The 27,862-nt window shown below is 43.2% G+C and overlaps 1 protein-coding gene across 26 annotated transcripts in view; it reads left to right on the top strand.

The window, feature by feature from the left end:
• NEDD4L (NEDD4 like E3 ubiquitin protein ligase) overlaps positions 1-27,862 on the top strand; it is a 324,861-nt gene that overhangs the window by 243,698 nt on the left and 53,301 nt on the right. For all 26 annotated transcript variants that reach the window (XM_083465746.1, XM_083465736.1, XM_083465731.1 and 23 more), the window contains 5 exons: positions 4,800-4,850; positions 16,015-16,076; positions 16,252-16,351; positions 19,463-19,629; positions 27,001-27,139. In XM_083465746.1, coding sequence (XP_083321872.1) covers positions 16,030-16,076; positions 16,252-16,351; positions 19,463-19,629; positions 27,001-27,139 — 453 coding nt within the window. In that variant the 5' untranslated portion in view covers positions 4,800-4,850; positions 16,015-16,029. The remainder of the gene's footprint in view (positions 1-4,799; positions 4,851-16,014; positions 16,077-16,251; positions 16,352-19,462; positions 19,630-27,000; positions 27,140-27,862) is intronic.

Raw genomic sequence — 27,862 nt, 5'->3', positions numbered from 1 at the left:
TCTTTGAAGCCTGATGATATGGATCAGAGAAAAAGAGGCCTTCCCTACTCCCTCTCTCTTTTTTTTTCATTTTGGAAGAGTTGCTTTGACTCTCAAGGTTGGAGGCAGTTCCTTTTCTGTTCGTTGAAAGGGTCTCCTAATTGCCTAGTTTGGATTCATGTCGTGGTTCTAGGGACAAAAGTGAATGTTCGTGCTGGACAAGGAGATACACAGACATGCCCCACTTCCTCACCTCCTGAAGTTCTTATTGTTCAGTACAAGTCGAAACTTGCTTTGTGTTGCCCACCTTTAGTCTCCCAACTTCCTTTGCCATAATGTTCCATAGTTGGCTGTCCTCATGGCCTGGTGACATAATGGGCACACCCTAGGCCAGGCATGGCCAAGCTTGGCCATCCAGCTCTTTTGGGACTACAACTCCCATCATCCCTAGCTTTCTGCACCCAAGAGCAACCAGGCCATCCTTTCTCCCAATGTTACACTTATGCAGTAATACAACCCGCTGGTCTGGGTCTGGCAGCGAGTCTTGTGACATTGCTGGCCACGTTGCAAACCTGAAGACAAGTCCTCCCACAGTAGGACACATTGATTTTTTCAACTTTCAAATTCCAAAAATACGGGGTTCTGAAAACTTGTAACACGACTTGGGATTTCAAAAGATATCCGGCTTAAATTAATAAATTTACTTTTGCTTGGTACGTAAAATGTGTGTAAAAATCAATAGTAGAAATATTTGCTGTTGCATATGCTGGGTTCTATAATGGTTTTATTGAAATGCTGCGTATTATTATGCTATGCCATTGGCTCTTAATTTTTTGTAAGTTGCTTAAAGACTTTTTGTAAAATAACAACAACAATTTGTTGTTGTTGTTATTAATTGTAGTGGTTTGGAGTTACTCATGCGTAAACTGTCCCCTTTTGGAGCTTGGCTGCCTGGGTTAAACCGTCCTGACTGCACAGCGCATCTCAGCGTGGCTGCCTCAGTCGCTCGCAGGGTCTGTCTGTGGGCGTTTCTTAAACCGTTGCCAGCATAAGAGTTGTTTGACTCCCAATCGTCTCCGCCTCTCATTGCGCGGGAGTCTCCTGCGCAAGGAGGGCGTGGGTAGTGGAGGACCAGGGCTCTCCTCACTGACTTCCAAGGAAGAATCCCGGAGCCCTTCCACCTCTTCTCCCATTTGCTCTCCTGGCTCCTTGGTGTTACGCTGATTTCCTTCCCCCTCCATCAAGCTGCGTCTCCCCCTAGTGCTTGTTCCTTCCCCTGCAGAATCGGAGAGCCTCTCCTTCGCCTGTTGCTCTGATGTCAGTTTCCTGACATTAATAATAATACCTCAATCGCAGCAGCAGTAGTAGTAAAAACCCAAAGTCAAGCAGTATGTGAGTCATGCTAACCTGTAAAAATCTATCAAATGTTTGGAGAATTTACTGAAAGGATGTTAAAAGGTATCACAGACTGCTTTTACAACTTCAAAGTTTCAGAACTATCTGGTTAGATAGGATTTGTGAAATGCAAGTCCAAAATATGTTTGGACACACAGAACTAGTTGAATGGATCTTAGTCACAGTTGTATAAACGGATGGATTTCATGCCTTGTTTAAATTGGGAGGATTTGTTGCTGTCCAAGAAATTAGCTAATGAATGACATTAAACATTGCCTAATGAAGCTATAGCAAAGGATGCCCATTCCAGTAACTTCTGTTTCTGCAGAACTTGCTCCAAGGTATAATTTGCATATTTCAAATAATCTTTCATGTTATCAGTATCTCACATTTTTTTTGTCTCCCTGTCCTTCAGTTTGATGGAATAAGCATTTCAAATGTCAGTCAGTTCACTTTCTGCTAGTCAGTGAATAATGGGCAGTTTCTAATTTGACAGAATAATTAGGCATTTTAGAAGCCTAAGGCTGATTTTGGTTTTTATCTTAAATGAAGCAGCAAGAGCACAGCGCATTTAGATCAGAAGTTTAAATTAATGTATTAGTTAGAATTTGGAAAGCATTTTCAGTGTATTACAACTACCATGGGGCACCAGGTAGAGAAGAAGCCAGCTTGTGCACTGTTTAAGGTTTTCCTTTTCATTTCCTTTTCATTTGTAAAAGGTAAAGGGACCCCTGACCATTAGGTCCAGTTGTGACCAACTCTGGGGTTGCGGCGCTCATCTCGCTTTATAGGCCAAGGGAGCCAGCGTACAGCTTCCGGGTCATGTGGCCAGCATGACTAAGCCGCTTCTGGCGAACCAGAGCAGTGCATGGAAACGCCGTTTATCTTCCCGCCAGAGTGGTACCTATTTATCTACTTGCACTTTGATGGGCTTTCAAACTGCTAGGTGGGCAGGAGCAGGGACCGCGCAACGGGAGCTCACCCCGTCGTGGGGATTCAAACCGCAGACCTTCTGGTCAGCAAGCCCTAGGCTCTGTGGTTTAACCCACAGCGCCACCCACATCCCACACCCTTCATTTGTACCACACCATTAATGTACAAGGTGATTTACAGAACCACAAAAAGCAACACAGGACCTAGTTGTGTGGATCTTACAGTTCAACATTTGAAAATCGGAGAGACAATTGAAGGGAAGGGGAAGTCTAGGGGTTTCGGGTGTGATGCAGAAATGGGAAGATTGGAGAAAGAAATCCCCCATCTTTATATTGAGTTCATTTAATTTTTTCCCAGTGGAAAAAGTGGACTTTTGGGGGGGGAGGTTGGGGGAAAATAATGTGACCCCTAATTCATGAACTAATCTCTCCTTTAAACTGAAGGTTGGAATTCTTTTAAGGCAAGGTTTGAAAATATTGCATTAGCTTTCACTTTACTCCCCCAAAATGCTACACCCCTGAAGACACAGTCTTCCATTGTCTCCCGAGATGGACAGATGCCAACGTGAACAATGCAATGCAATCTATAAGCATATTGAATACAGTCGTACCTTGGTTCCCAAATTTAATCCCTTCCGGAAGTCTGTTCCAAAACCAAAGCGTTCTAAAACCAAGGCATGCTTTCCCATAGAAAGTAATGCAAAATGGATTACTCCAGACTTCTAAAAACAACCCCCAAAACAGTAATTTAACATGATTTTTATCTAACGAGACCATTGATCCATAAAATGAAAGCAATAATCAATGTACTGTACTATAAAATAAATAAGACAGTATTGTAGATGATAAAAATTAAAATTATTTTTTTCTTACATGTCATTGTTTGGATGGAGGGCTTTTATCCATTTCTGCAGTCACACAATCAATCAATTAGTAGCTGAACTGGGTTCTACACAGTCACAAAAACGGAGTCACAAGTCAGTCCCATAAAATGAAGAACAAGTCACAGTCAAAAAACGAAAAAGCAACACAAACAAAAATTCAAAAAAAATTAGGAAAAACAAAAGCTTCAAATATCACCTCTGTGTTGCATGGGTGCTCAGTCGACAGATTCAACAGATTCAGAATCAGCCGACGGATTCAACAGGAAGCCTCTGATTAGCAGTAGAAGACTCAATTTACAAACAACTAAAGAAGAATGGCAACATAAACTGATGGAATATACGCAGCTCACATATTTGAACTTTTAGAGTAAGAGAACAAGAAGAATGTACTTTTAAAGAAGACTGGAAAATGTTTATTGAATATATGGGTGACAATTGTGTTTATTTAAAAACGCTGGTAGCGTTAAGATAAATTCAACCCTGAAAATAATTTTTGATGGATGTAACAATGGATTACCGAATGGTTTAGTTCATGTAAAATATGCAGGGATGTATGGTATGCAAAATAAACCACAGAAAGAGAAGAAAGGTAGTTTTTGATGTAAGGTTGTCTAAATGAATACTTTGAAATGTAAATTAGAAAATTTAATAAAAATTATATTTTTATATATATAAAGAAGTTACATGTGTTTTAATCTGCTTTTAGCTATTCTTCGCTTTAATTCATCTTTTGAAAACTTGTATATACTTGCTTTTAACTGTTTCTCCAATTTGCTTTTAACTCCGCTGATTCTAAAACATACTCCTGGTCCAGGATTTGTTTACAGATATGGGAGGGCCATAGCTCAGTGATAGAGCATGTGCCTTGCATACCAAAAATCCCCATTTCAGCACATGGCATGCCTAGGTATGGTTGGCACATTCTCCTGTATGAAAACTTTGGTGTCAGCCAATGTTAATGATACCGAGATAGAAGGACCAATTGCCGAACTCAGTATAAGGGAACTTCCTATCTTCCTAGTATGTGCAGGTAATTAATCTTTGGGCAGTAAGTCATTTATTGTCCCGGAGAAATTGGTCATCACTTTGCATGCATGGACCAGATCTGTCCATTGCAGTGAACAGGGAGATCTCTACGTTGAGGAACGCTTAAGTGAGCATGAAGGCACTTACGTAACTCTTAAAGGGGGCATTAACTTTTCTTTCAGAAAGGATAACTTGCTTTTCCAGCAGGAAATAACATCACCATAGTGCAAAAGTGCAAAAAAAGGCTAGTTGTTTTAACCACATCTGAGGTTCTGATGCACTTTTTCCTGACTTTGAAATGAAGAAAAATATTGCAGAGCTTTTGACTCTCAACTTTCATTTTTACCAACTATTAAATATCATGTGAGCCTGCGTGAGGACAGAAGCAACGTTAGAAATAATTGGAATGCTTTTACTAACAGAAGACATTGGCTCCGTAAGGGGAGGCATTTTGGGGGTATGTAGTTGATAATGTTCAAGGCTGCTACAGAAATTAGCATGATATAATGTCATCAGTTGGACTGATTTAATGAACAAATTATGTCTTAATGATGATTTAATGTCTTTTCTGTTTCATTAACAGACCAGAGACGACTTCCTGGGTCAAGTGGATGTGCCACTTAATCATCTTCCGGTAAGATATTTTATTTACAACCTTCTCTACTGCATCCAAGCTCCTGGGACAATGGCTTAAACCAAGGATGGGGAATCTGTAACCCTCCAGATCTTTCTGGACTCCGATTCCCATTGACCCCAAGCCAACAGGACCAACTGTCAGGGATTCTGGGAGTTGGTAGTCTGGCAACATCCGGGGGGGGGGTCCTAAAGATTCCCCATCCCCGGTTTAAACAATATCTTCCTATACAGTGGTGCCTTGCAAGACGAAAAGAATCTGTTCTGTGATTCTCTTCGTCTAGCGGTTTTTTTGTCTTGCGAAGCAAGCCCATTGACGGATTAGAGGATTAGCGCTATTAGCGGCTTTTAGCAGCTTATCAGCTTATCGGATCAGCTGATAAGCGGCTTAGCGGCTTAGAAAAAAAGGGGAGGGGAAAAAACCCCGCAGGAACTCGCAAGACATTTTCGTCTTGCGAAGCAAGCCCATAGGAGATTCGTTTTGTGAAGCACCTCCAAAACGGAAAACTCTTTCGTCTAGCGAGTTTTCCGTCTTGCAAGGCATTCGTCTTGTGGGACACCACTGTAATTCGTTCCGTGAGTTTTTTCGTCTAGCGAATTTTTCATCTTGCGAAGCACGGTGTCGGAAAAGTTTTGGAAAAGCTTCAAAAATCACCCAAAACCTCAAAAAGGCTACCACACCGCATTCTATGAGTTGCTCCTCGAAATCAAGTCGCAACTGTATTAAGGGTGTTAAGAAAAAGGAAACAAACTTGCAAAAAACGCAAGACGTTTTCGTCTTGCGAAGCAAGCCCATAGGGAAATTCGTCTTGCGAAGCATCTCAAAAACCGCAAACCCTTTCGTCTAGCGAGTTTTTCGTCTTGCGAGGCGTTCGTCTTGCGGGGCACCACTGTATACATAAAAATGTAGTACTGCATCACAGACCCAAATCTGCATGATGTCAGAGTGGGGCAGAGGAACAAAAGAGAAGGCAAGGTCACAACACCAGTGGCCATGGAATGGGAGTGAGGAAGGAGGGACACTGAGAGGAAAATGGCAGTTTTAAACAATAGCAGAGGTTTGAATAAAGCTGCCCATATATTTACAACTTCCATCAACTGATCATACATTTGTTTTGAAGGTGGGCATGCCGGTTCCCAGCCACTATTATTGTTCTTGGAGGGGAGAGGAGCTCCCAGAAACCCTTATCATCTGGTTCATGTGTGGAGAAGAGTGGCTTTCCCTTCCCCTCTGTAACTTTAGGGCAAATTTCTAAAGCCCCATGATAGGCCTTTGCAGACTACGGAAACACATAGATACCAAGCCCATATTTGGTAACTTACTTTAGCATCAATAGTAGTGCATGTAGGGATGGATGGAGTTAGCCATTCAGATGGTGCACAGCGAAGGATAAGATAGGCAGGAGCTGAACCATATTTGTACATTTGGATGATATGCAACACCCAATGTGACCTGATGACGTAACTTGTGCTGTTGGCCACTCTCCGGGCAACGAATGCAACGTACCATATAGCAGCAGTTTGCTTCCACCATATATTCCTAGTTCTTTAGCATTTAAAGCAGCCTTCCCCAGTGTTTTGCTGTCCCGCTGCTTTCACCCATGACCAATGGCCATGCTAGCTGGGACTGATAGGAGTTACAGTCCAAAACACTTGAAGAACCCCACAAAGCACTGGTTAAAAGCTTAGAGTTCAAGTGTCTTGAGTACAGTTGTACCTTGGATCCCGAACGCCTTGCAAGTTGAATGTTTTGGCTCACGAACGCCGCAAACCCGGAAGTGAGTGTTCTGGTTTGCGATTTTCTTTGGAACCCGAACGTCCGACGTGACTTCCGCAGCTTCCGATTGGCTGCAGGAGCTTCCTGCAGCCAATCAGAAGCAATTCCTTTGTTTTACGAATGTTTTGGAAGTCGAATGGACTTCCAGAACGGATTCCTTTCAACTTCCGAGGTGCCATTGTATATAAAAAGAGTAAAAGAATCACGACATGAGATTAAGTAATAGGAATTCTTATTCTACTGCTGGTATTGATCTCAGTTGTGTTTTTAGTGCCGAGTTTTACAACTGTGCTAGATCTTCAACCTGGTAGAGTTGTCACTAACCGGAGTGTCCTCTCCTGAATTGCACCAGAGCACAGCCAGCAGTAAACTTGTTAAACGTTCCTAATAAGCTCTAATGTTTTAACTCCATTTGTCAAACCGGTTGACAACCACAAAAGTGTTTTCAGAAAGGTTCCCTGCTGCTGCTCTAAAACTAAACCACTTGGGACCTAGTTAGAAGTAATACTCTGTTCCAAATGATTCATAAAGAAAATTAGCTCTTTGCAATTTTCTATTCCTTGTGGAAAAACTATGTGCAATGCCACAGGGCTCTTTTGAAATAGCTGTTTCCATCTTACGGCAGTGGCGTCAGCCCCCCATGTAGCTGCTATATGTAGGAAAGCAACATGGTTCCTGTTGAAAGCTTCTGTCTTTTTTTTTTTTAATTAAACCTAAAATAACAACATTGAATGTGCTTTGTCGTTGAGAATGAGAAGTCCCCGTAACAGAAAACATTGCCTTTAAGAGCAGGAAAACAACAGATTCCAGAAAGTGCGTTTAGTCTAACTTTTCTGCAAAACACACCGAGAAATCCCAAAGCACTGATGGGAAAAGATCTTCAAAATACCGTGGGGGGGGGGGAGCAATTGCAATTATTGCAAACACCAAATTATAATGAGCCAGTGCACAATTATAGATCTCTTAAGCCTGATGCAGAATTCTTGTAATGTTTCTGACCCAACCAGCCTATGCACACCTGTTCCAACAGTTCCACAGCCTCCCTGCGATATGTAGGTAGAAAACAGAGAGAGCGCTGCATCGGCATATTACTAATACCTCAGTCCAACCTGCCAAATTTTACTAATTTATTTGGAACATTTATAAACCTCTTAATCAAAGAGCTGTCTCATCGGTGTACAAATGGCTTTCCCCAGTGGTTTCCTGTAGATGTTAGAAAGCATAGGGGACAAGGTGGAAACCTGAAAACACATATGCCTAAGACTACGGGGCAGAATAGAAAATTCCCGGCACCACTGAATGAGACCATCTCTCCAAGCTGATCACAGCCGCCACATTGCATCTGTGCCAGTATTAATGCCAGCTATGGCTTTGATCCAGACTTAGTCGTCCTTAGAAACAGATCCATCAAAATCAATGGAATTTAGTCATTATTAGCTGACGACCCATTGATTTCAATGGAGCTTGTCAGCGTCTTGGATGTAACCCAATATTTGAACCAGAGTTTGCAACCCCTCTGGCTGTCTTTGGACATTTGTCCATGGTGTCATAGTGCCATGGACACACCCATCTCCCCCTTCCTGTTGTGTGCTGGATCCATGCAAAGATACAACAAGGAGCCCTTGACTTAATGCAAGCCAGGATCGCTGTTCCAAAGCCAGTAAACAGGGGAAGGGAATCACATCTGTGGTGCTTGTTGACAGGCTCATAAACTGTGGCATATGAAGCCATAGTGTAGGGATCACCAATCTGTGGGCACCTGCACGGTGGCCCTTGAATTTTTATTTTGAGGGAGGATTGGTTTTATTTCAAGGGTAGGTCCTTCTTTGGAGGCGTTTTTCTGGATGTGTGTGTGATTGGGAAAGATGCACCTGGGCAGAGAGAGGGATAGGTGCATGGGTGACTGAAAGAGATGACTGTGGTCTGTATGCTTGGGGTGAGTGTGTTCATGTGCTGTCTGTGCAAGAGACAGTGGCTGAGATGTGTCCACCTTCTATATTTTTCTGGCACTACCCTGTTTCCCCAAAAATAAGACAGTGTCTTATATTAATTTTTGCTCCCAAAGATGCGCTAGGTCTTATTTTCAGGGGGTGTATTGTTTTTCCATGAAGAAGAATACGGTACACATTTATTGTCTAATTGTGAGTCAGCCAGACTCCATCAGGGCAGAGCGAGCAGCAGGCGGCAGCTTGCCCTGGCAGTGGCGCGTGCTCTCTGATTTAAGGAGACCTCGCACTGCCTGAACAGCTCCAGCTGCGCTGCGGCCAATCAGTGAGCTGCATGGTGGCGCCCGCCACTACAGTCCAGAGGAGTCAGGCGCCTTACAGAAGCTTCGGGGGCCTTATATTCTGGGGTGGCCTTATGTTCAGGGGAGGCCTTATTATTGGGGAGGTCTTATTTTGGGGTGATGCCTTATATTACAGCGAGAGGCAAAACTGGAAGTAGGTCTCATTTTCGGGGGATGTCTTACTTTTGGGGAAACAGGGTAGGGAATGTTCCCTGTTATTGGAGAGCATGGGCATTGCTCTCTGTGTGTGATCAATACTGTTGTGGTTGCCAGAATCAGAACCAGCAGGATGTACCAACATACAGGACTTGTCGAGTGGTGGCGGCGAAGCAGCAATGACTGTCCCTAATTTTTTGTTACCGCCATGTCCCCAATGATAGCCATTTTGTAGCTGGAAGCCTCAGCACTTTCTAGGCAAGCGTTCAAACATGGGCAGATGATCACCTGCAAACCCTGGTGTGAAAATAAACATAGTTAGAATTAACCTTGGTGCAGATGTAAAGCTACATGATAGTTTACTGCGGAAAGTGAAAGGAGGGAAGGCTTCAAGAAGGAGCCTGTGGATGCTATGGGTCTCCCAGAGTTGTTAATTCTATTGGGAACATTATGTCATTTAGACTGGACCTTTTAAAGACCAAAGCCCATGGTCTGTATTGCTGCACCTTCTGTTTTCATAGTCTTACATCAAAGTTCACATCTGTTACCCTGAAATAAAAATGATGTAAAGCTTCCAGTTCGAGACCATTGTTAGAGAGAGCAGAAATAGCGAATTCACAGCCTCTGCATGTTCTGTTCTCTTTTATATGCAAGACACATGCTTATGGACTTGACTGATGCACTCAACAAGAATAAGGAAGCATTAAAAATGTGTTAACAAGCAAACATTCAAGCCTAGAACAAGGAGAATGTTTTTAATGCCCATCTTCCCAGTGTCAGACAGTGGCACTGCTTTTGGAGACACATTTTAGTCACTTGTCTGCTCCATGGAAATTCTCCTTTTGCACAGCGAAAACACTCTTGCTGAAAACTGTTCAGAACTGAAAAACAGACTGTGTTTCATCCCGACAAATAAGGGTTTTCACATCGAGCTGGCCTTTTACAGAAAGCTAGCTAAATATTTAGCTCTGCAGGAGACTCGTGGGTAGTAATGCTCTGTGGATATATCGCTTGGGAACGAGAACTGGGTGGAATGGCTGCTGAATGCTTCTCGAAGGCTAAATTGGGTAAATATATATTTTTGCATGACTTGGTTCCTGTTGTGAATCAGTGGAAGAGGGGACCGTCATAAATTTGATAAAATGGTCATGCTGTTAACTTGACAGGAAGCAGTAGAAATCCTTCTTCCTCCAGAAATACCAATTCACAGGTAGAAAATGGATACTATAAAAAGACAGAGCACAGCAACTGATTTTCTCCTCTGCATCCATACCTATAAATGTCCACACAGCTCCCCACAGTCCTGGGAGCCACACAGCTTCAAAGTGCAAACCACTGCAGTGGGGCCTAACTGAATATTATATAGAATTTTTGAGAGGGGTGTTAATGGCTAACAGCTGTGCAATATCCATTTACGCATCCATAAATGAGCACGTGGTGTGAGTTTTCTGACAAAAAACTTCAGTGCGCTAATTTCCCCCCCAGTTTTGAGTTAGCATGTTATTTTGACTCAGCTAAGCAACACTGAAAAAAGCATGTGCTGTCAATTCTACATGCTGTTAAATATGTGTTGTTGTTTTTCGCCACTTGCCCAGAGTACCTTAACTGAAACATGTGATGCGATGAGGATCATAAAAGCAGAATTTTATGTCATTTCTCTCCATACTGTGTTCTTGGCGCTTGTCTGTCACCACACTGACGACCGAGTGGGCAGACAAGTTAAAATGGCAAACGTAGCTCAAGAACATGGGTAGGCAAACTAAGGCCCAGGGGCCGGATCCGGCCCAATCACATTCTAAATCCGGCCCACGGATGGTTCAGGAATCAGTGTGTTTTTACATGAGTAGAATGTGTCCTTTTATTTAAAACGCATCTCTGGGTTATTTGTGAGGCATAGGAATTCATTATTTTTTCCCAAAATATAGTCCGCCGTCTGCCCCCACAAGGTCTGAGGGACAGTGGACCGGCCCCCTAGTGAAAAAGTTTGCTGACCCCTGGTCAAGAATCTCGGAGCGAGTAGGTCAAGTGAGTGGGCAAGTGGCCAGCCCGGATAGGCCCTCCCACAACCCCGCTGCCACAAATGGCTGCAGGAGAAGGGAATGAAAGTGAGAAAGCCTTTCTCCCCTTCGTTTGCCCCCTGCTGCTAAGAGAAGAAGGCCTGTATTTTAAAATGCAAACTTACTACACTTGGAGGAGAGGAACTCACTTCTGCGGCAGCAACAGAGCAAGCACAGGGATGGGCGGTGGCGGGCGGGTGGTTGTCAGATGAGCTTGTAAGGGGATGGGGATAGTTTTGGGGGGCAAGCTGTACAGAAATTGGAGAGAGGGTTTGGGGGCAAAGCTGTAAGGGGAGGTTTTTGAGAGTTGTAAAGGGGGGGTTGGCAGAGGGTAGTGGGTGGGTGGGCAGCAAGCAAGAGCGATAGCCCCTAATAAACATAGTATTCATACAAATGCAAAGTTTTCGCTAGAAATTGCTTTCAGTAGAATATTTGTAAGTATTTTTAGATTTGACAACTCAACTGTTGTAATAACCTTGTTGAGAGAAAGAAAACGGAGGCACTGAAAACTGTTAACAAGATAACTTTAGCAGATTTGAAGAGCTGTGTTCATAAATACATGGCATTCACAGGGCCTTTGATTTTAGATTTGACTGTTTTGCAATGCAAGTTTCCCAATTTTGCTTGCATTGTATTTATCCATTACGTTACTGTTAGCAAACAAGGCATTTCTTTTTAAAAAATATATATATAAAATTTTGTACAGAAAAATACAGCAGTGGAGAAGCTTGTGGAAAATGTACCACACATCAGAGGTTGCAGCTTAAGGATTTTAGGCAAACGAGACTCTTTGAGATAACATAATGCTATTAAAAGGAAGAAAGCCAAACATGTAATAGTACTGTGGTAATGCATATTACTAATACCACAGCCAGGAATTTAATTCTGCTTACTTTGTCTATACTAATCTGTTTCATGTACCACAGACACGGGTGAGTAAAATGTCAGCTTTAAACCATGGGTTATGAATCTGGTTTATTCATCTCATCGGAATCTGTTTTAAGCTAGGATCCTTGGTTTGAACATAATACTCAGTAACACTTAATTCAATAAAAGCGAAATTGAATTCTTCTCACAGCTCTGTTGGAGGAGGGGTGGGTGTGTTTGAGAGAGAGAATTTTGGCTATACCCCCTGGCATGTAACCCCTGGTCACCCCACCCATTGTTCCTTGGGGCCCTCAGGGGCAAAGCAGAAAGATTTATCTACCCTTGCACTAGACCATGGTTTAGCATTTTGTGTGGACACGACCACTGTGGGCTTGTAAAGACGTCTTCCTTTCTGCAAGATCATAGAAATTGATGTAGCTCTGCACGTCTGGCTGCATATGCCTGGCTGCTGGCATGAACTGAATGTTGATTAGGATTAATAAATAGCAGGATAGATGGAGGCTTTTCGCTCCTTGGGGCTGCCAGGCAGCTGTTGTGCAAGAAGGGAGCTTGCTGTTTTGAGTTTTCTCAGCTGCTTTTCTTGGGGTGCTACTGTTTACCTTTGAGTTAGCGTGCCCTAAGAGGTTGGTAGCCTCCGACGGTTCACTGGGAAAGGAAAAATCTCATTCCCTTTGTTTTCCAACAGCAAGTATTTCTCTGTTGGGTTCCAGTCTACAAGGCTTTGTTAGTCATGTAAAATGTGCTTGCTTAGATCCATTTGCAGAAATTCCCTCAAAGTTTTCTGTGTAGGTAAATGGGCATTCTCAGAGTGGATATATACCGTATTTTTCGCTCTATAAGACGCATCAGACCACAAGATGCACCTAATTTTTGGAGGAGGAAAACAAGAAAAAAAATATTCTGAATCTCAGAAACCAGAACAGCAAGAGGGATCGCTGTGCAGCCTGTACTCACTCCATAAGATGCACACACATTTCCCCTTACTTTTTAGGAGGGAGAAAGAGAGTCTTATAGAGCAAAAAATACAGTATATTTTGGCAGGCGTGTTCAGGCCAGTACTAACTAGGGTCTGTGTGGCAGAAGAAATATTGTGTTCTGATCTCTGCACATAACACACGAGCGTGCAAATTTGGGTGACATTTTTCTTCCTAGGCAAACCATCTTATTCTATAATGGTTCTATCGTGTTATTCTCCATTGGGCTGGAATCAGCTGCTCGGTGCTTTGATAGAAAAATCTCTAGCAGACAACAGCAGTGTCAGATCAGGCCAGAGTCCAGGTCTTTAAAGGGTTCCCCCATCTAGCAGTGAGTGGAAATGAAGAACAATCCCAGACTGTATTTCCACAGTTTCTGCTGCTGTGCCTGGAGTCCTGAATGCAGCAAGTTCATTTTCGTCTGGGATTTTAATACGTCTTCAGTGCAGCTGTTCTAGTCCATTTGCTCTCGTAATGCAAGTTTTAAAGAAATGTCTGAGCAGTTTCATTCTTGGGTTAAGTATCTGCATTAAAAATTTACAGCGTAGTTGGAACCTTTCCAATATCCTCAATCAGCACACACCATTTTATTACTATAATTAATCATTTCTGTTAAATGTACAAAGTGCATTATAACACTTATCTCATTTATTCTTGCAACAACCTTGTGAGAGACGTTGGCTTAGGGGAAAAAAAGGGAATACATTTTACAGGAAACATATTTCTCTTTATACCTAGCTCACCCTTCAACAACACCCCCCCCCCCGGCTTTCTTATAACTCTTGATGGTCTGCCAAACATTATTTCCCTTTATTAAACAGATTCACTGTTCTAGATTTTCATATGTAGTCCAAAAGCTGGCAGTCATATAGGTGTGAATTTGCCCTTATCGTGTATTGATACATTATCATGTATTGATATACGTCAGTTGCTGTTTTGTTCTTTAAACAAGCCAAATTAGAATTTTCTTTTTGGCTCAGCAAGCCCTGTATTAAGCTATGATTATCAATAATGACAACAAAATGCTTTCCCAGACTTCACAAGGTGCTTTGCATGCATTATCTTTCATGTATAACCTTTACGAAAACGCTGTAAGATCAGTATTACGATCCTCATATTTTACACTGACTCATTCCACTTCTCCATCTTCCTACACTGGCTGGCAGCAACTCTCCAGGGTCTTAACTTCCCCCAAGTATTGAAAATGAGATGTTCCACCAGCATCCTCTTCTGAGGAATAGTCTTGTAGACCATCATCACATCTCTCCCCTAAATATCCTAAATATCTATTGATTTGTATTTGAATGTGTTTTCTATGGTGAGATACTGAAGGAACATGCAGAGTCACATCAGTTTTAAGGACTGCATCTTTGAGTTCTAATGCTAAAGCCCTTGGGAGCCCATGGCAAATGCACTTAGGTAAGACAAGGTTCCTGTGCACAAGTAGGGTTTTTAACACCTTCAGCTGAATGTGCATAATACTGTAGTAGTAGTAGTAGTAGTAGTAATAATAATAATAAATAATTATTTATTATTTATACCCCGCCCATCTAGCTGGGTTTCCCCAGCCACTCTGGGCAGCTTCCAACAGAATATTAGAATACAATCGTCTATTAAACATTAAAAGCTTCGCTAAACAGGGCTGCCTTCAGATGTCTTCTAAAAGTCTGGTAGTTGTTCTCTTTGACATCTGGTGGGAGGGTGTTCCGCAGGGTGGGTGCCACTACCGAGAAGGCCCTCTGCCTGGTTCCCTGTAACTTGGCTTCTTGCAGCGAGGGAACCGCCAGAAGGCCCTTGGTACTGGACCTCGGTGTCCAGGCGGAATGATGGGGGTGGAGACGCTCCTTCAGGTATACTGGACCGAGCCTGTTTAGGGCTTTAAAGGTCAGCACCAACACTTTGAATAGCACCAACACATAGAATCTCCTTTTGTTAGCAACTCTACAATGAAATTCTGACCCCTGTTGCAGTGCATGCTTAGCACTAATATGTATTCTTTCCCCTTCAGAAATTGACCATTTAATGCTTGTACAAGAACTTGATATTTCTGAGGAGGGGGACTGCTTCCATTAATGCAACCCTTTAAAAAGTCCTTATATTTTCAACAACAAGTTCCAAGAGGGCAGTTTTTAATGCAAAAACCCAAGCTGTCAAATACTCAGCTTGGTCCTTCTGTGTATATATTTAATACGACTGTTTTATCAAATCTATAACTGGCACCCCAGATGAGTAAGAAATGTCTGCAAAATTTCCTTGACAAATTTGGTTATGGCTCCAGATTATCTTGATTCTGATCAATATGACTCCTTTATCAAATCTATAGTTGTCATCCCAGATAAATAAGATATGTCTGCAGACTATCCTTAGCAAATTTGGTTATGGCTCCACGTTACCTTGATTCTGATAGATGGAGACATCTAGGAATTCAAGTCTGTCATTTTAATCCCAGGACTGTTGACGATTGGAGAAAATGATGTGACCGCTTCTTTTGGAACATAAGCTTATGGTAGGGCTAGGTGGGGGAAAGTGTTGACAGTAAATACCCATGGAAACTTCATCTTTTTGGTTTGTGGAATGTCTCCTAGAACAAGCCACGTGGGCTATCTTAGACTTAGGAGCTAGCTCTGACTGCTAAACCAAAAAAAATGATGTGTGTCGTTCTCAGCGCCTTCAGTTGTCGCAGTTATCATGCTTCTTGGCACTTTGCAAATGTGCCTTCTCAAAGTTGGTGATTGGAAAACAGGCCTCTGCGTGTGACTTGGACCATTGCTTCATTGAGATTAGTAGTAAACAACTTTGTGCATCTGTAACTACTTCTGCTTCCACAGCATTGATTGTTGGGCTGAGCTATTAGCGGTGTTGAGAGCGACACCTGGTGGAAATGCTCAGCTAACAATACACAATGGTTGCAAGAGCGGCAGAGGTCTTTGGAATAATGTAATTTTTGTAGGTCTCCTGTTTACATTTTACTAGAGCATGTACTTATGCGTTCGTGAGCATTAATGATTTGATTTTTGTCCCAATAGACTGAAGACCCAACCATGGAAAGGCCGTATACTTTTAAAGATTTCCTCCTCAGGCCAAGAAGGTGAGAATATGGACATATATTATAGATGAATAATAGAACATAAGAATAGTAAAACATAATATGTGTACTGTGTAATTTACAGTTTATGTACAGATTGATAGATAGCTAAAACTAAGTGCCTTTCAAGTTCAACAGGACATTATTTATCCCTCCTTTTTTACTATTTCCTCTATAGTCACAAATCTCGAGTAAAGGGATTTCTGAGGCTGAAGATGGCATATATGCCAAAAAACGGAGGGCAAGAAGAGGATGGTGATCAGAGGGAGGATTCTGAGGTAAACTGCTTTAAATGCGAGGTTTCCAAATTTCTTTATTTCTCTGTAACAGTTGCATATGTGATAGCATTCTGCTTTACTGATCATATTGCTTAAAGGTATTGTTGTTATTATTTCTTTCATTTAATCGTCACTTTCCACACAAAAAGTCTCGCAGCGACTTTCAGATCCGTAAAACACCTAATGCTTACAATTGTGTAAAAACATTAACACTGGGCTTAGGTCAAAGTTTCAGTACAATAGTGAGGACTTCAGCTACTCCAGATTCAGATAGTTGAGCCAAGTTTGTTTTGGTATTCTACTCAGGCTCCCGTCTACAGCACAGCAGCCAGATTCTGCAGCTATTAACAAAAATAAACTTTGATGGCCGAGCTCAATTTCAGTAATGGAAAATCGTTATAATCAGCAGTGCAGTTCTGCAAGAAAGAAGGGAGACACCATATTCTATCAAGCACTTTGTCCCTTGAAGAAGATGGGCAGAATTTCCTCATATCTAGATTTTGTTGCTGTCAGGGAACTGACATCGGAGCTAGAGGCGGAGGGAAGGCTCTCAAATGATGCTGGAGAGGGCCCAGCAGGGAGAGAGGCAGCTCCGCAGATGGAGAAGCAAATCAGCGCAACACCAGAGATATAGAGGGGCTGATGGGGGAATCGGCGAGAGGGCTCCAGGACTCTTCACCGGACACCAGCGGGGAGAGCATGGGTCCTCCGCTACCCACGCCCTCCCTGCGCAGAAGACTTCTGCGCAGAGAGAGTAGGAGGAGACTGGGTGTCAAACAACTTTTATGTTGGAAAAGATTTAAGAAACGCCCACTGACGGATTCTGCTAGCGACTGAGGCAGCCACGAAGTGAAGGGCTGCCCAGACTGAAAGGTTTAGCAAGGCAACAAAGCCTGGAGAGGCGGCAACTTACGCACGAGCAACCCCTACACATTACAGTTGCTAAGAGCTAATACACGATGCTCTGCTAAATCTTTGCTGCCATTTCTGTTCTTCTTCTTTTTACTATTGGTTCTATCTTATCATTACGTGCTTACATTTTTAAGTATGATTCTGAGCGGCCCTGGGAACACGATTTGTTGTTGGTGGTGCAGCATATAAATTTTCAAAATAAACGCTGAAATGCATAAACAGAGCAATTCCGCAGGTGTGGGCAAGAGAGATAGTTTCAGGAGTGAAGTGTCAAGTTCATGGGATCCTTTCAGCAGAATATGACGTGGTTTGCTACGGCAGGGAGAACGAAATCTGCAGAAAAAGCTTTCATCTGACTACTCAATTATGCTACTTCAATCGCAGCTTACAATGCAACTGCTTTCTTCAAACGTTGCTGCAGCGCTGGTGACCTGTGGCTTGAGTGGGTGGGAATGCATTAGGGTGGATGTTACTTGTAAGTTTGTCATTTGTCACAAGCCAAAGAGCCCACGCTGTTAACACATCCAAAGTGTTTTATGAATCAGCCAGGAGAGCTGGAACAGCTTTCTATTGAAATTGTATCTTTTCATGATATGAGTGAATCAGATACGAGCTATTTCAGCCTTTATTCCTAGTGATGACCTCGAGGACGAAGCATTGTTTTCAGTCCTAATTGAATAAATGCCAATTCTGTGTTACGAAGCAAGCATAGAATTCCTTCCCATTTTGCTATGTCACGTTGCAGAACAGAGCTGTTCTTTGCAGCAAAATTCCAGCAATATTGGGCAAACTAAAATAACTCTCTTACTCTCCAAAGTTTGACATTAAGTTTATCAAGGAAAGACATGCTTTGTGTTTTCGCTAAATCGCGCTCGGGGGGGGGGGATCAGCCTCAACCATGCTTTTCCCATCATTTATATTTCACTAGTGAGATGTGCTTTCTGTAAGGCTGACTTTTGAAGGTGGTTAGGAGATGGGGGGCTAGTTCAGGATGTTGCAGCCTGCCTCTTTTCTTGAGAAATGGCCCCTGTATAAAAATGCCACCTTTCTTCCCCATCTGCGCTATAACTGTCTATATGCTTCTATCTCCAGCTCAAAGTGCAGTGGTACCTTGGTTGTCAAACTTAATCCGTTCTGGGAGTCAGTTTGACTCCTGGAACCGTTCAAAAACCAAGTTGCGGCTTCTGATTGGCTGCAGGAACTTCCTGCAGTCGTCGGAAGTTCGGCTTCCAAAAAACGTTCGCAAACCGGAACACTTGCTTCCAGGTTTGTGGCATTCGGGAGCTGATTTGTCTGAGAGTTAAGCTGTTCGACAACCAAGGTACCACTGTACAGGTGATTCCTTTTAAAGTCCTACGCCATCTGCTCCTGGTGTGCTGCCTTCAACATATTCTCCCCCATTCTTTAGATCTTTATTTGGAGGTGATGCTCCTCAATCTAGCTTTCATGGAAACAAGATACCGTATTTTTCGCTCCATAAGATGCACCTGGCCATAAGACACACCTAGTTTTTAGAGGGGGAATGCAAGGGGGGGATCTTTAAAGGGAGCGCTGAGCAGAGCCTGTATGCATCCTAGGCTCTGCTCAGCGCTCCCTTTCACGAGCCACGTGGAGCATGTGTGCGGCGCTTGCGGGCTTTCCCCAAGGAGGGAGAAGGGCAGCCGGTCACTGATGGGCTGCCCTTCTCCCTCCTCAGGGAAAAGCCCCCAAGAGCCGCACACACGCTCTGTGTGGCTCTTTAAAGGGAGCGTGGCTCTTGGGGGCTTTTCCAGGAGGTGGGGAAAGGGACTGAGGGGCTAAGCCAGAAGCTAGAACAGAAAGAGGGAGCACTGCGCAGCAATCCCTCTCGCTGTTCCGGCTTCTGGGATAGCCGCACAGCCTGCATTTGCACCATAAGACGCACACACATTTCCCCTTACTTTTTAGGAGGGAAAAAGTGCATCTTATAGAGTGAAAAATACGGTATTTGGAGGGATGGAGTGAGTCCTTGTTGAGTGCATTGGGAGAACAGCTTACCGTAAACAAATGCTTGCTTTGTCAGTGCTACCATGCAGCATGTTTTGCTGCTACTATATTATGTGAAATTTTGACTACTGAAAGCCCTGCTGCTTCTCTTCTGTCATGCTAGAAAGTTGCATACACTTGAATTGGGTTTTTTCAAATTAATTTGGATTTTCCTCTCCCCCCCCCCCTTCAAAGCATGGCTGGGAAGTGGTGGACTCCAATGATTCTCCATCTCAACGCCAAGAGGAGTTACCGCCACCTCCCTTACCTCCTGGATGGGAAGAAAAAGTGGACAACCTTGGGCGTACCTATTACGTCAACCATAACAACAGGACAACGCAGTGGCACCGGCCAAGTTTAATGTAAGTGCATGCCTTCATGCAGCGTATAATTAACTTATGATACTGAGCACCGCAAGATGTGCTGATGTGGTGTAGTGGTTAAGAGCAGTGGACTCGTAATCTGGTGAACCGGGTTCGATTCCCCACTCCTCCACATGCAGCTGCTGGGTGACCTTAGGCTAGTCACACTTCTCTGAAGTCTCTCAGCCCCACTCACCTCACAGAGTGTTTGTTGTGGGGGAGGAAGGGAAAGGAGATTGTTAGCCGCTTTGAGACTCCTTCGGGTAGTGATAAAGTGGGATATCAAATCCAAACTCTTCTTCATCATCTTCTTCTTGAGAGCCAGTGTGGTGTAGTGGTTAAGAGCGGTAGTCTCGTAATCTGGGGAACCGGGTTCGCATCTCCGCTATTCCACATGCAGCTGCTGGGTGACCTTGGGCCAGTCACAGTTCTTTGAAGTCTCTCAGCCCCACTCACCTCACAGAGTGTTTGCTGTGGGGGAGGAAGGGAAAGGAGAATGTTAGCCACTTTGAGACTCCTTAAAGGGAGTGAAAGGCGGGATATCAAATCCAAACTCTTCTTCTTCTTCTGATGGTCAGCACCCCAAATGGCTTTCTAAAGTAGTAGGAAAAATTAATGGTGGAAAAGCCCATCAACAGCTATTAACCATAATACAGACATACATAATTTTATTTATGTGCTGCTTCTCCACAGTTCAAACCATGCTCAAGGTGGTTTACAACTTGAACAAAATACACGTTTATGACAAAAGTAGTCATAAGCAACAAATATAAACATTAAACACAAGCAAACTGAACAATACCCACATAAATCACAAGTTCTAAAATAAAGATATAAAAAACCAACAGCAACAATCTCCCCACAACAAAGAAGCCTCAGCAACAACTTAGCCCTAGAGTATGTTCAGCAGCCTCAGCTTTTGTAGCTGGAGTCAGTCCGAGCCCCGCCCTCCCAGGTCAGGTGGGAGAAGACCTGCAGGGCAAGGAGCAGGTCTTCCAGAATTAAAAGCTGTAATAACTAAATAGAATCTCTGTATTCAGATTTGGTGGACAAACAGCAGCAGAGGCCTTTAGCTTTCTTGTCATGATCATGGGTTTTCTGGAGGATTCTGACTCGTCACTGTTGAAAACAGGGCACTGGACTGAAGCTTAAAAAGTTTGTGCTTGTTCTCACCTGTAGAGCTGATGTTTGATAGTTGAGGGGTGAAATATGAAACCCCTAAAGTAATATTTGTTGTTCAAGATAATGTAAAGGAAGGTGAAGCTAGCAATTTAAATGCCACATATTTCTGATAGTTGTTTCATCTGCGTTTATTCCACCCTTCATTCATCAGGGAGCCTGCACTTGTGAGACTGATAGCTAGATTCATCAAACAGTGCTGCATTTTCAGTGAAGTAATGCAGACTGCTCTAGGAAGTAGCCTCATAATTGATGGTTTGTAAAATGTTTTGCGGTTGTCTGGAAACGGAAGTTCATAATTTCATAGTCACTGCTTGCATAGACGATTTAAAATTCCAGGTCATTAGACATTATTATTATTATTATTATTATTATTATTATTATTATTATTATTATTATTATTATTTGTACCCCACCCATCTGACTGGGTTTCCCCAGCCACTCTGGGTGGCTTCCAACAAAGAATAAAATACATTAAAATGTCACACATTAAAAACTTCTCTGAACAAGGCTGCCTTCAGATGTCTTCTAAATGTCAGGTAGTTGTTTATCTCTTTGACATCTGATGGGAAGGCATTCCACAGGGCGGACGCCACCACCAGGAAGGCCCTCTGCCTGGTTCCCTGTAGCTTTGCTTCTCACAGTGACCTGGTTTGGAAGTTTAATAAGTCAATATGTGAACAACTCTTTTGCCCGTGGATGCAGATAATTCTCCCCTCTTTTTGAAAGAAAAATGAAACCTGACTCTAGATTGTTTTAAAACTGGTAACCATAGTTTCTCAGTGCAGATGAAACAGGAAACTATGGTTACTTAGAGACTTACTGGTTTGATTGCTAACTCTACAAAGGGCTGCATGCCTGGGCAAAAGGCTAGTTCATATCTCAGTTCATCAGTCCAAGATGTGATCGTCCAAAATCTGCCTTAAAGTACTTGTTGTATATCTGATAAAAGGGGCAGTTTTTTTTTTACAAAACCTCCTACTGCACTCAGTGTAGATCTCCTTGATGGTTCTGTTGCAACAGAATAACAAACTGACTCTTTCAGATTTTTTAATTTTTAAGTGTGTGTTTTTTGGACCAGAGTGCTTAGATTTGCCATTAGTATATGTCTTAGGGTTAGTTTACAGAGAAAAGACTCCAACTATATTGGCTTATGCTTGATTCCCGCTTCACCTTCATGAACCTAATTCACTGCTCATTTTTCACACGATTATTAAAGCTTAATCTGATGCACTGGCTGCAATCCCAAACACGTTTAAAGATTAAATCCAGTTTTCCACCAGTTCTGAGTAAGGATACATAGAATTGGATACTTCTGAGTAAGGATACATAGAATTGGATTGTTAATCCTGTTGACTCTAGTGGTCTAACACGGTGTGATTTAAAACACTATTTAGAAATGTGTCCTATTGGAAATCAATGCAGCTGCCACATAGCATATCTACAATATAAATAGACTTAAATCAGAGACCTTTACATTTACTGGGTGGAATTCAGCTCCATGCTGAGGTGAACATTGCAATCCCCTCTGTTCTCTCCCTGTAACCATTTTTGGGGTTCTCAGACACCACCCCCAAGCTAATTTTAAGGGACACTGGAAAGCCAATAGCGGGAGGCCCTATTGCACAAGCCTTCTAGACTGCAAGTTTGTTTCATTATTTTGAACCAGAGCCTATCATGAACATTGCTGAGTCTCTTTAGACTGCAGTCCTGTGTACACCTACTTATGAGTAAGTCCCACTGAACTTCATGGGGCTTACTTCAGAGTAGACATGTGTGGGATTGACATGTAAGACACCCAACTTTAGCTTAAAGCCTGCTGTATCTGCTTGTTGGTCATTGACCGTATTAAAGATATTTGAATTTATTTGCCTGCTGTATCTTGAGGTCCCCTCTCAGCATCTCAATTTAATTCCATGCAATACAGCCTGCCTAGCTTGTTCAGTGCTTCACTTTGCTGATTAGTCTTCCAAAGTTTTTCAGCGCTGTGAAATTGAAGAATGAAGAGATGGTCCCTTCAGGACATGGGGACGTTTTTCTCCTGTAGTTATTTTATACAGCAGGATTTATCACATCTCATTATCTGATATTTCCCCTGTGTGGGGGTTTCCTCCATTGTACAAAGACATTTTTGATTAGAGACTCAGCAGTTGATGCTGATTTTTGCAAGTTTACCATCCATTTAGAGAGCAGAGTAGCTCTGTCGTAATATGCTTATAGGCATTTTATGTGTATGTGTATCAATATTGTTTGATTTATTGGATAAAGGGGAACGATATCACTGGCACGACATTCTGTGCCAGTCTTTAAAAAAAAGTCTCTCTAACTGAACCAAGGACTCTCATTTCCCCACGACTAATCCAGCATGTATTTCCCATGCTTCCCATTAATCTACCATAATGAAGTTTTAGATGCTAAAATCTATTTAGCCCTGGTCAGAAGGAAATAACTGTAAGTCTCACCTCTCCTACCTGAACAACAGCAATAAACACTCATCTCCATAATTGCCCTTTCCCATGTCACCTCCCCATTGATTTGGTTCCATCAAGGAGTCAATTGTCTATCCTCCTTGTCACCAAGATGAAAATAGACCAATCTCGTAATAATTTGATATTTGACCTAACATCTTGCAAACAAATGCAGTTCCGGCATGCAAATAAGAAACTTAAAAAAATTCCTTCCAGTAGCACCTTAAAGACCAACTAAGTTAGTTCTTGGTATGAGCTTTCGTGTGCATGCACACTTCTTCAGATACACAGAAATGCACACGAAAGCATGCACACGAAAGCTCATACCAAGAACTAACTTAGTTGGTCTTTAAGGTGCTACTGGAAGGAATTTTTTTATTTTGACTATGGCAGACCAACACGGCTACCTATCTACTACTGGAAATAAGAAACTTGTTCAGCTTAAGTTAGCTAGATGGAACTTTGTATTTGTTTCTCCCTGTATTCTGCTTGTTTCTTACTCCTTCCATTCTCATTAAAAAAAATATAATCCGTTCTTATTCAAATCTTTGCAGTTATCTGTTTGTGGCCGTGAGCTCAGTGGAGCCCTTGAGGTCTTCCTGTGGTGCTCATGAAGCTTCTGAGCCCCTCCCCAAATTAGTACCCCCTTGGATTTGCAGTAGTGAGGATGGTTTATACCATGGGTAGGCAAAGTAAGGCCCGGGGGCTGGATCCGGCCCAATCACCTTCTCAATCCGGCCCACAGATGGTCTGGGAATCGGCGTGTTTTTACATGAGTAGAATGTGCCCTTTTATTTAAAATGCATCTCTGGGTTATTTGTGGGGCATAGGAATTCGTTCATCCCCCCCCCCCCCATATAGGTCCGGTCCCTCACAAGGTTTGAGGGACAGTGGACTGGCCTCCTGCTGAAAAAGTTTGCCGACTCCCGGTTTATACCCTTTTCACCCTTGATAATTATGTAGAGCTGAAGCAGGGAGTTGAAAGAGAGATGCTCTTTTCCACTTGCTCTTTCAGCTTAAGCTAAGCCTTGGAATTTATGTAATTTTACTGGATCTGGGTTTTATGCACATCCCTTGGGAAAGCGTGCTTGCTCCTGCCTTTTCTCTTTATGTGGGCGAGCAGAAATCCAGGGCAGGGGGGAAGAGAAAGGGACTAAAGGAGATGGCAGGGCAAACACTTGCTCAAATATCCAAATGTCCCTACAGCCCTTAAAAGGTTGGCAGCCCCTGATCGGAGTATTTTTTACCAGACGTGGAAAACAAAATGGTCTCATTAAGCTTAAGCGATGTCACAGTTAGTTCTCCCCACCCCCAATGTTTCACTGAATTACATACACATGTAATTTATGTAATCTTCTTACCTTGGTGATGGGAGTACTTTTCATGTTCACCGCTGAGAATTTTTTTGAGCGTTTCTTAGAATTACCCTTCTAAAAATATGTAAAGCTTAACTTCAAATGCCATGTATAATTGAATGGGGGGGGTATCAGCTGTACTGACACCAGGCATTAGTTTAACATCCAGTTGCGTTTCACTTTTTGACAAGCAGCTACGTTTTCTTTCCACTGCGACATAAATATTGCAAGTTGGATGTTTGTTTTTCCTTTGGATTTATAGCCGTAATTTCGGTCATGTACTCTCTAGCTCCAACCTCGGTTGTTGCATTGTCTTTTGACGCTGCAAGTAATCCTTATTTTGATAACTTATTTTGATAATCAGATTGTTGAAACACCGTTTTTTGATAAGATGGGAAAGTTGATTTATGAAACTCAAAAGAGTTTTGTTTTCTGACTATGAACAAGAGTGTTGGAATTTTAGGCTTCTTGATATGAAGCGGTAAAGCTGTTCTACAGAGTATGCTTGGTAATGGAGTCTCCTCCCTCAAAGATCAATACTTTTAACATAAAGTAAAGGTAAAGGGACCCTTGACCATTAGGTCCAGTCATGGCCAACTCTGGGGTTGTGGTGCTCATCTCACTTTATTGGCCGAGGGAGCCGGCATAGAGCTTCCGGGTCATGTGGCCAGCATGACTAAGCTGCTTCTGGTGAACCAGAGCAGCGCATGGAAATGCCGTTTACCTTCCTGCTGGAGTGGTACCTATTTATCTACTTGCACTTTGACGTGCTTTCAAACTGCTAGGTTGGCAGGAGCAGGGACCAAGCAACGGGAGCTCACCCCGTCTCGGGGATTCGAACCGCCAACCTTCTGATCGGCAAGCCCTAGGCTCTGTGGTTTAACCCACAGCGCCACCCGTGTCCCTCCACTTTTAACATACAAGAGTTCTAACATACAACCTCTTCCTGAGACCCTGGAAAGCTGCTGAGACAATGGACACTACTAGACTGGTTAAGTAGAAATTAACTTTTAACATACAAGAGCTAATTTCTACTTAACCAGTCTAGTAGTGTCCATTGTCTCAGCAGCTTTCCAGGGTCTCAGGAAGAGGTTCTTCCTAGCCCTGTTCCATGAGGTCACTTAACTGGAGATTCCAGAAACTGGGACTCCATGCTTGAAAAAAACATTTTCAAATATTACGGTGCGGCTCCTTCCAAAATCTATGGCTCCTTTACCTTGTTCAGGTGAAAAAGGAAGAGGTGTGGTGTTGGCATCAGACCCATTCCCCATAACTTGGAACAAGCTTGTCCAACCCTTTGAAGCTTTGAAGTTGTATTCAAAGAAACCAGCTCTAGCACACTTCAGCAACCTTTTAGCTTGTGTTAGTGGTTGTAAGGATAAATAAATAGGAACTACTGGCAGTCGTTCCCCGCTCTCACCCCAAAGCCAAGGAGAAAAGGGGGAATTCCCAAGCAAAGGACCCCTAGGTGATTTCCATTTCAGGTGCACAATCAGTTCCTTATTAAAGGGATGCCAATGAATTAGATTTTCAGCAGAACAATTAAAAAGCCTTTTCTGTCAGTCTCCAGAAGAATGAGCAATGGAGCTTGGGGTCTCCTCTCTCACCCCGTGAGATAGTTTTTCTGAGGTCATCATCACTACACAGTAAGGAGAACTGCATCAACAGGGTTATATCCAGTAATGTAAAGGTAAAGGAACCCCTGACCATTAAGTCCAGTCGTGACCGACTCTGGGGTTGCGACGCTCATCTCGCTTTATTGGCCGAGGGAGCCGGCGTACAGCTTCCGGGTCATGTGGCCAGCATGACTAAGACACTTCTGGCGAACCAGAGCAGTGCACGGAAACTCCGTTTACCTTCCCGCCAGAGTGGTACCTATTTATCTACTTGCACTTTGACGTGCTTTCGAACTGCTAGGTTGGCAGGAGCAGGGACCGAGCAACAGGAGCTCACCCTGTCGCGGGGATTCGAACCGCTGACCTTCTGAGCGGCAAGTCCTAGGCTCTGTGGTTTAACCCACAGCGCCACCTGCATCCCTACCCAGTAATGTACTGTGCTTTAAATACCGTACATGCTTCAGGCTGGACTCTGTTCCTATGGCAAGAACTGAAATGTGCCCTTAATGAAGTTGACTTCTTGAGACTGGCTGCAGGCTTTCTTTGCTTTGGAGTACAGAATGATCTCACTTTAATCTGACTTGCAAGAGACCTAGGGATTCATCACTAGCTGTGATAGGAGATGCATAGAGTGGACTTTATAGGTCGTGAAATGTTGCTTTTAAATTTGGTGCTAATTTAGGTGTGCTGCTCATACTTGCCTCCTCCTCCTCCGACCTAACTCATTACTCTTTTGTCAACCTCACATTTCAGGGATGTGGCATCCGAATCCGACAACAACATCAGGCAAATAAACCAAGAGGCGGCTCACCGGAGGTTTCGATCCAGGAGGCACATTAGCGAGGATTTGGACCCAGAGGTACCACCCTTGGAGGGCGGAGAAGCACCTGAGGTACATGCTTTTCAGTTTGGCGCTCTACGTGATTTTACAGAAAGTCTGCTTCAAATGCCTTAGGAACTGAGGCTTCCAAACACAAAATGTGTGTTAAAAGCAAGATTAGAAAGGTACAGTGTGGGAGATTTATGAGGGGAAAACATAAGTTCCTTCAGCCTATTGTGTGAAGCCTTGTGTTGTCCTTTGTTAGTATATTATTGTTTCCCAGTGACCTTCCTTAGTTAGTAAATGCAACTGAGCAATAGAACAGCTGAACAGGCATAGGCAAACTTGGCCCTCCAGATGCTTTGGGACTACAATTCCCATCATCCCTGACAACTGGTGCTGTTAGCTAGGGATCATGGGAGTTGTAGTCCCAAAACATCTGGAGGGGCGTGTTTGCCTATGCCTGGTATAGGCCAGTCTTTCTCAGCCTTGGTCTGGCTAGCTAGGGATGATGGGAGTTGTAGTCCCACAACATCTGGGGACCCGAGGGTGAGAAAGGCTGGTATACATAGTGCATGTGTGTTTACATCTTTAATGTTGATTTAAATCCTCTGTACATTTACTGTAGGGACGCGTGTGGCGCTGTGGGTAAAACCTCAGTGCCTAGGACTTGCCGATCGCATGGTCGGCGGTTTGAATCCCCGTGGCGGGGTGCGCTCCCGTCGTTCGGTCCCAGCGCCTGCCAACCTAGCAGTTCGAAAGCACCCCCGGGTGCAAGTAGATAAATAGGGACCG

The sequence above is a fragment of the Podarcis liolepis genome (assembly GCF_965112155.1).
Source record: "Podarcis liolepis genome assembly, chromosome: 11".
Taxonomy (NCBI): domain Eukaryota; kingdom Metazoa; phylum Chordata; class Lepidosauria; order Squamata; family Lacertidae; genus Podarcis; species Podarcis liolepis.
The sequence above is the reverse complement of the archived record's forward strand: the minus strand, read 5'-3'. Positions and strand labels throughout refer to the sequence as shown.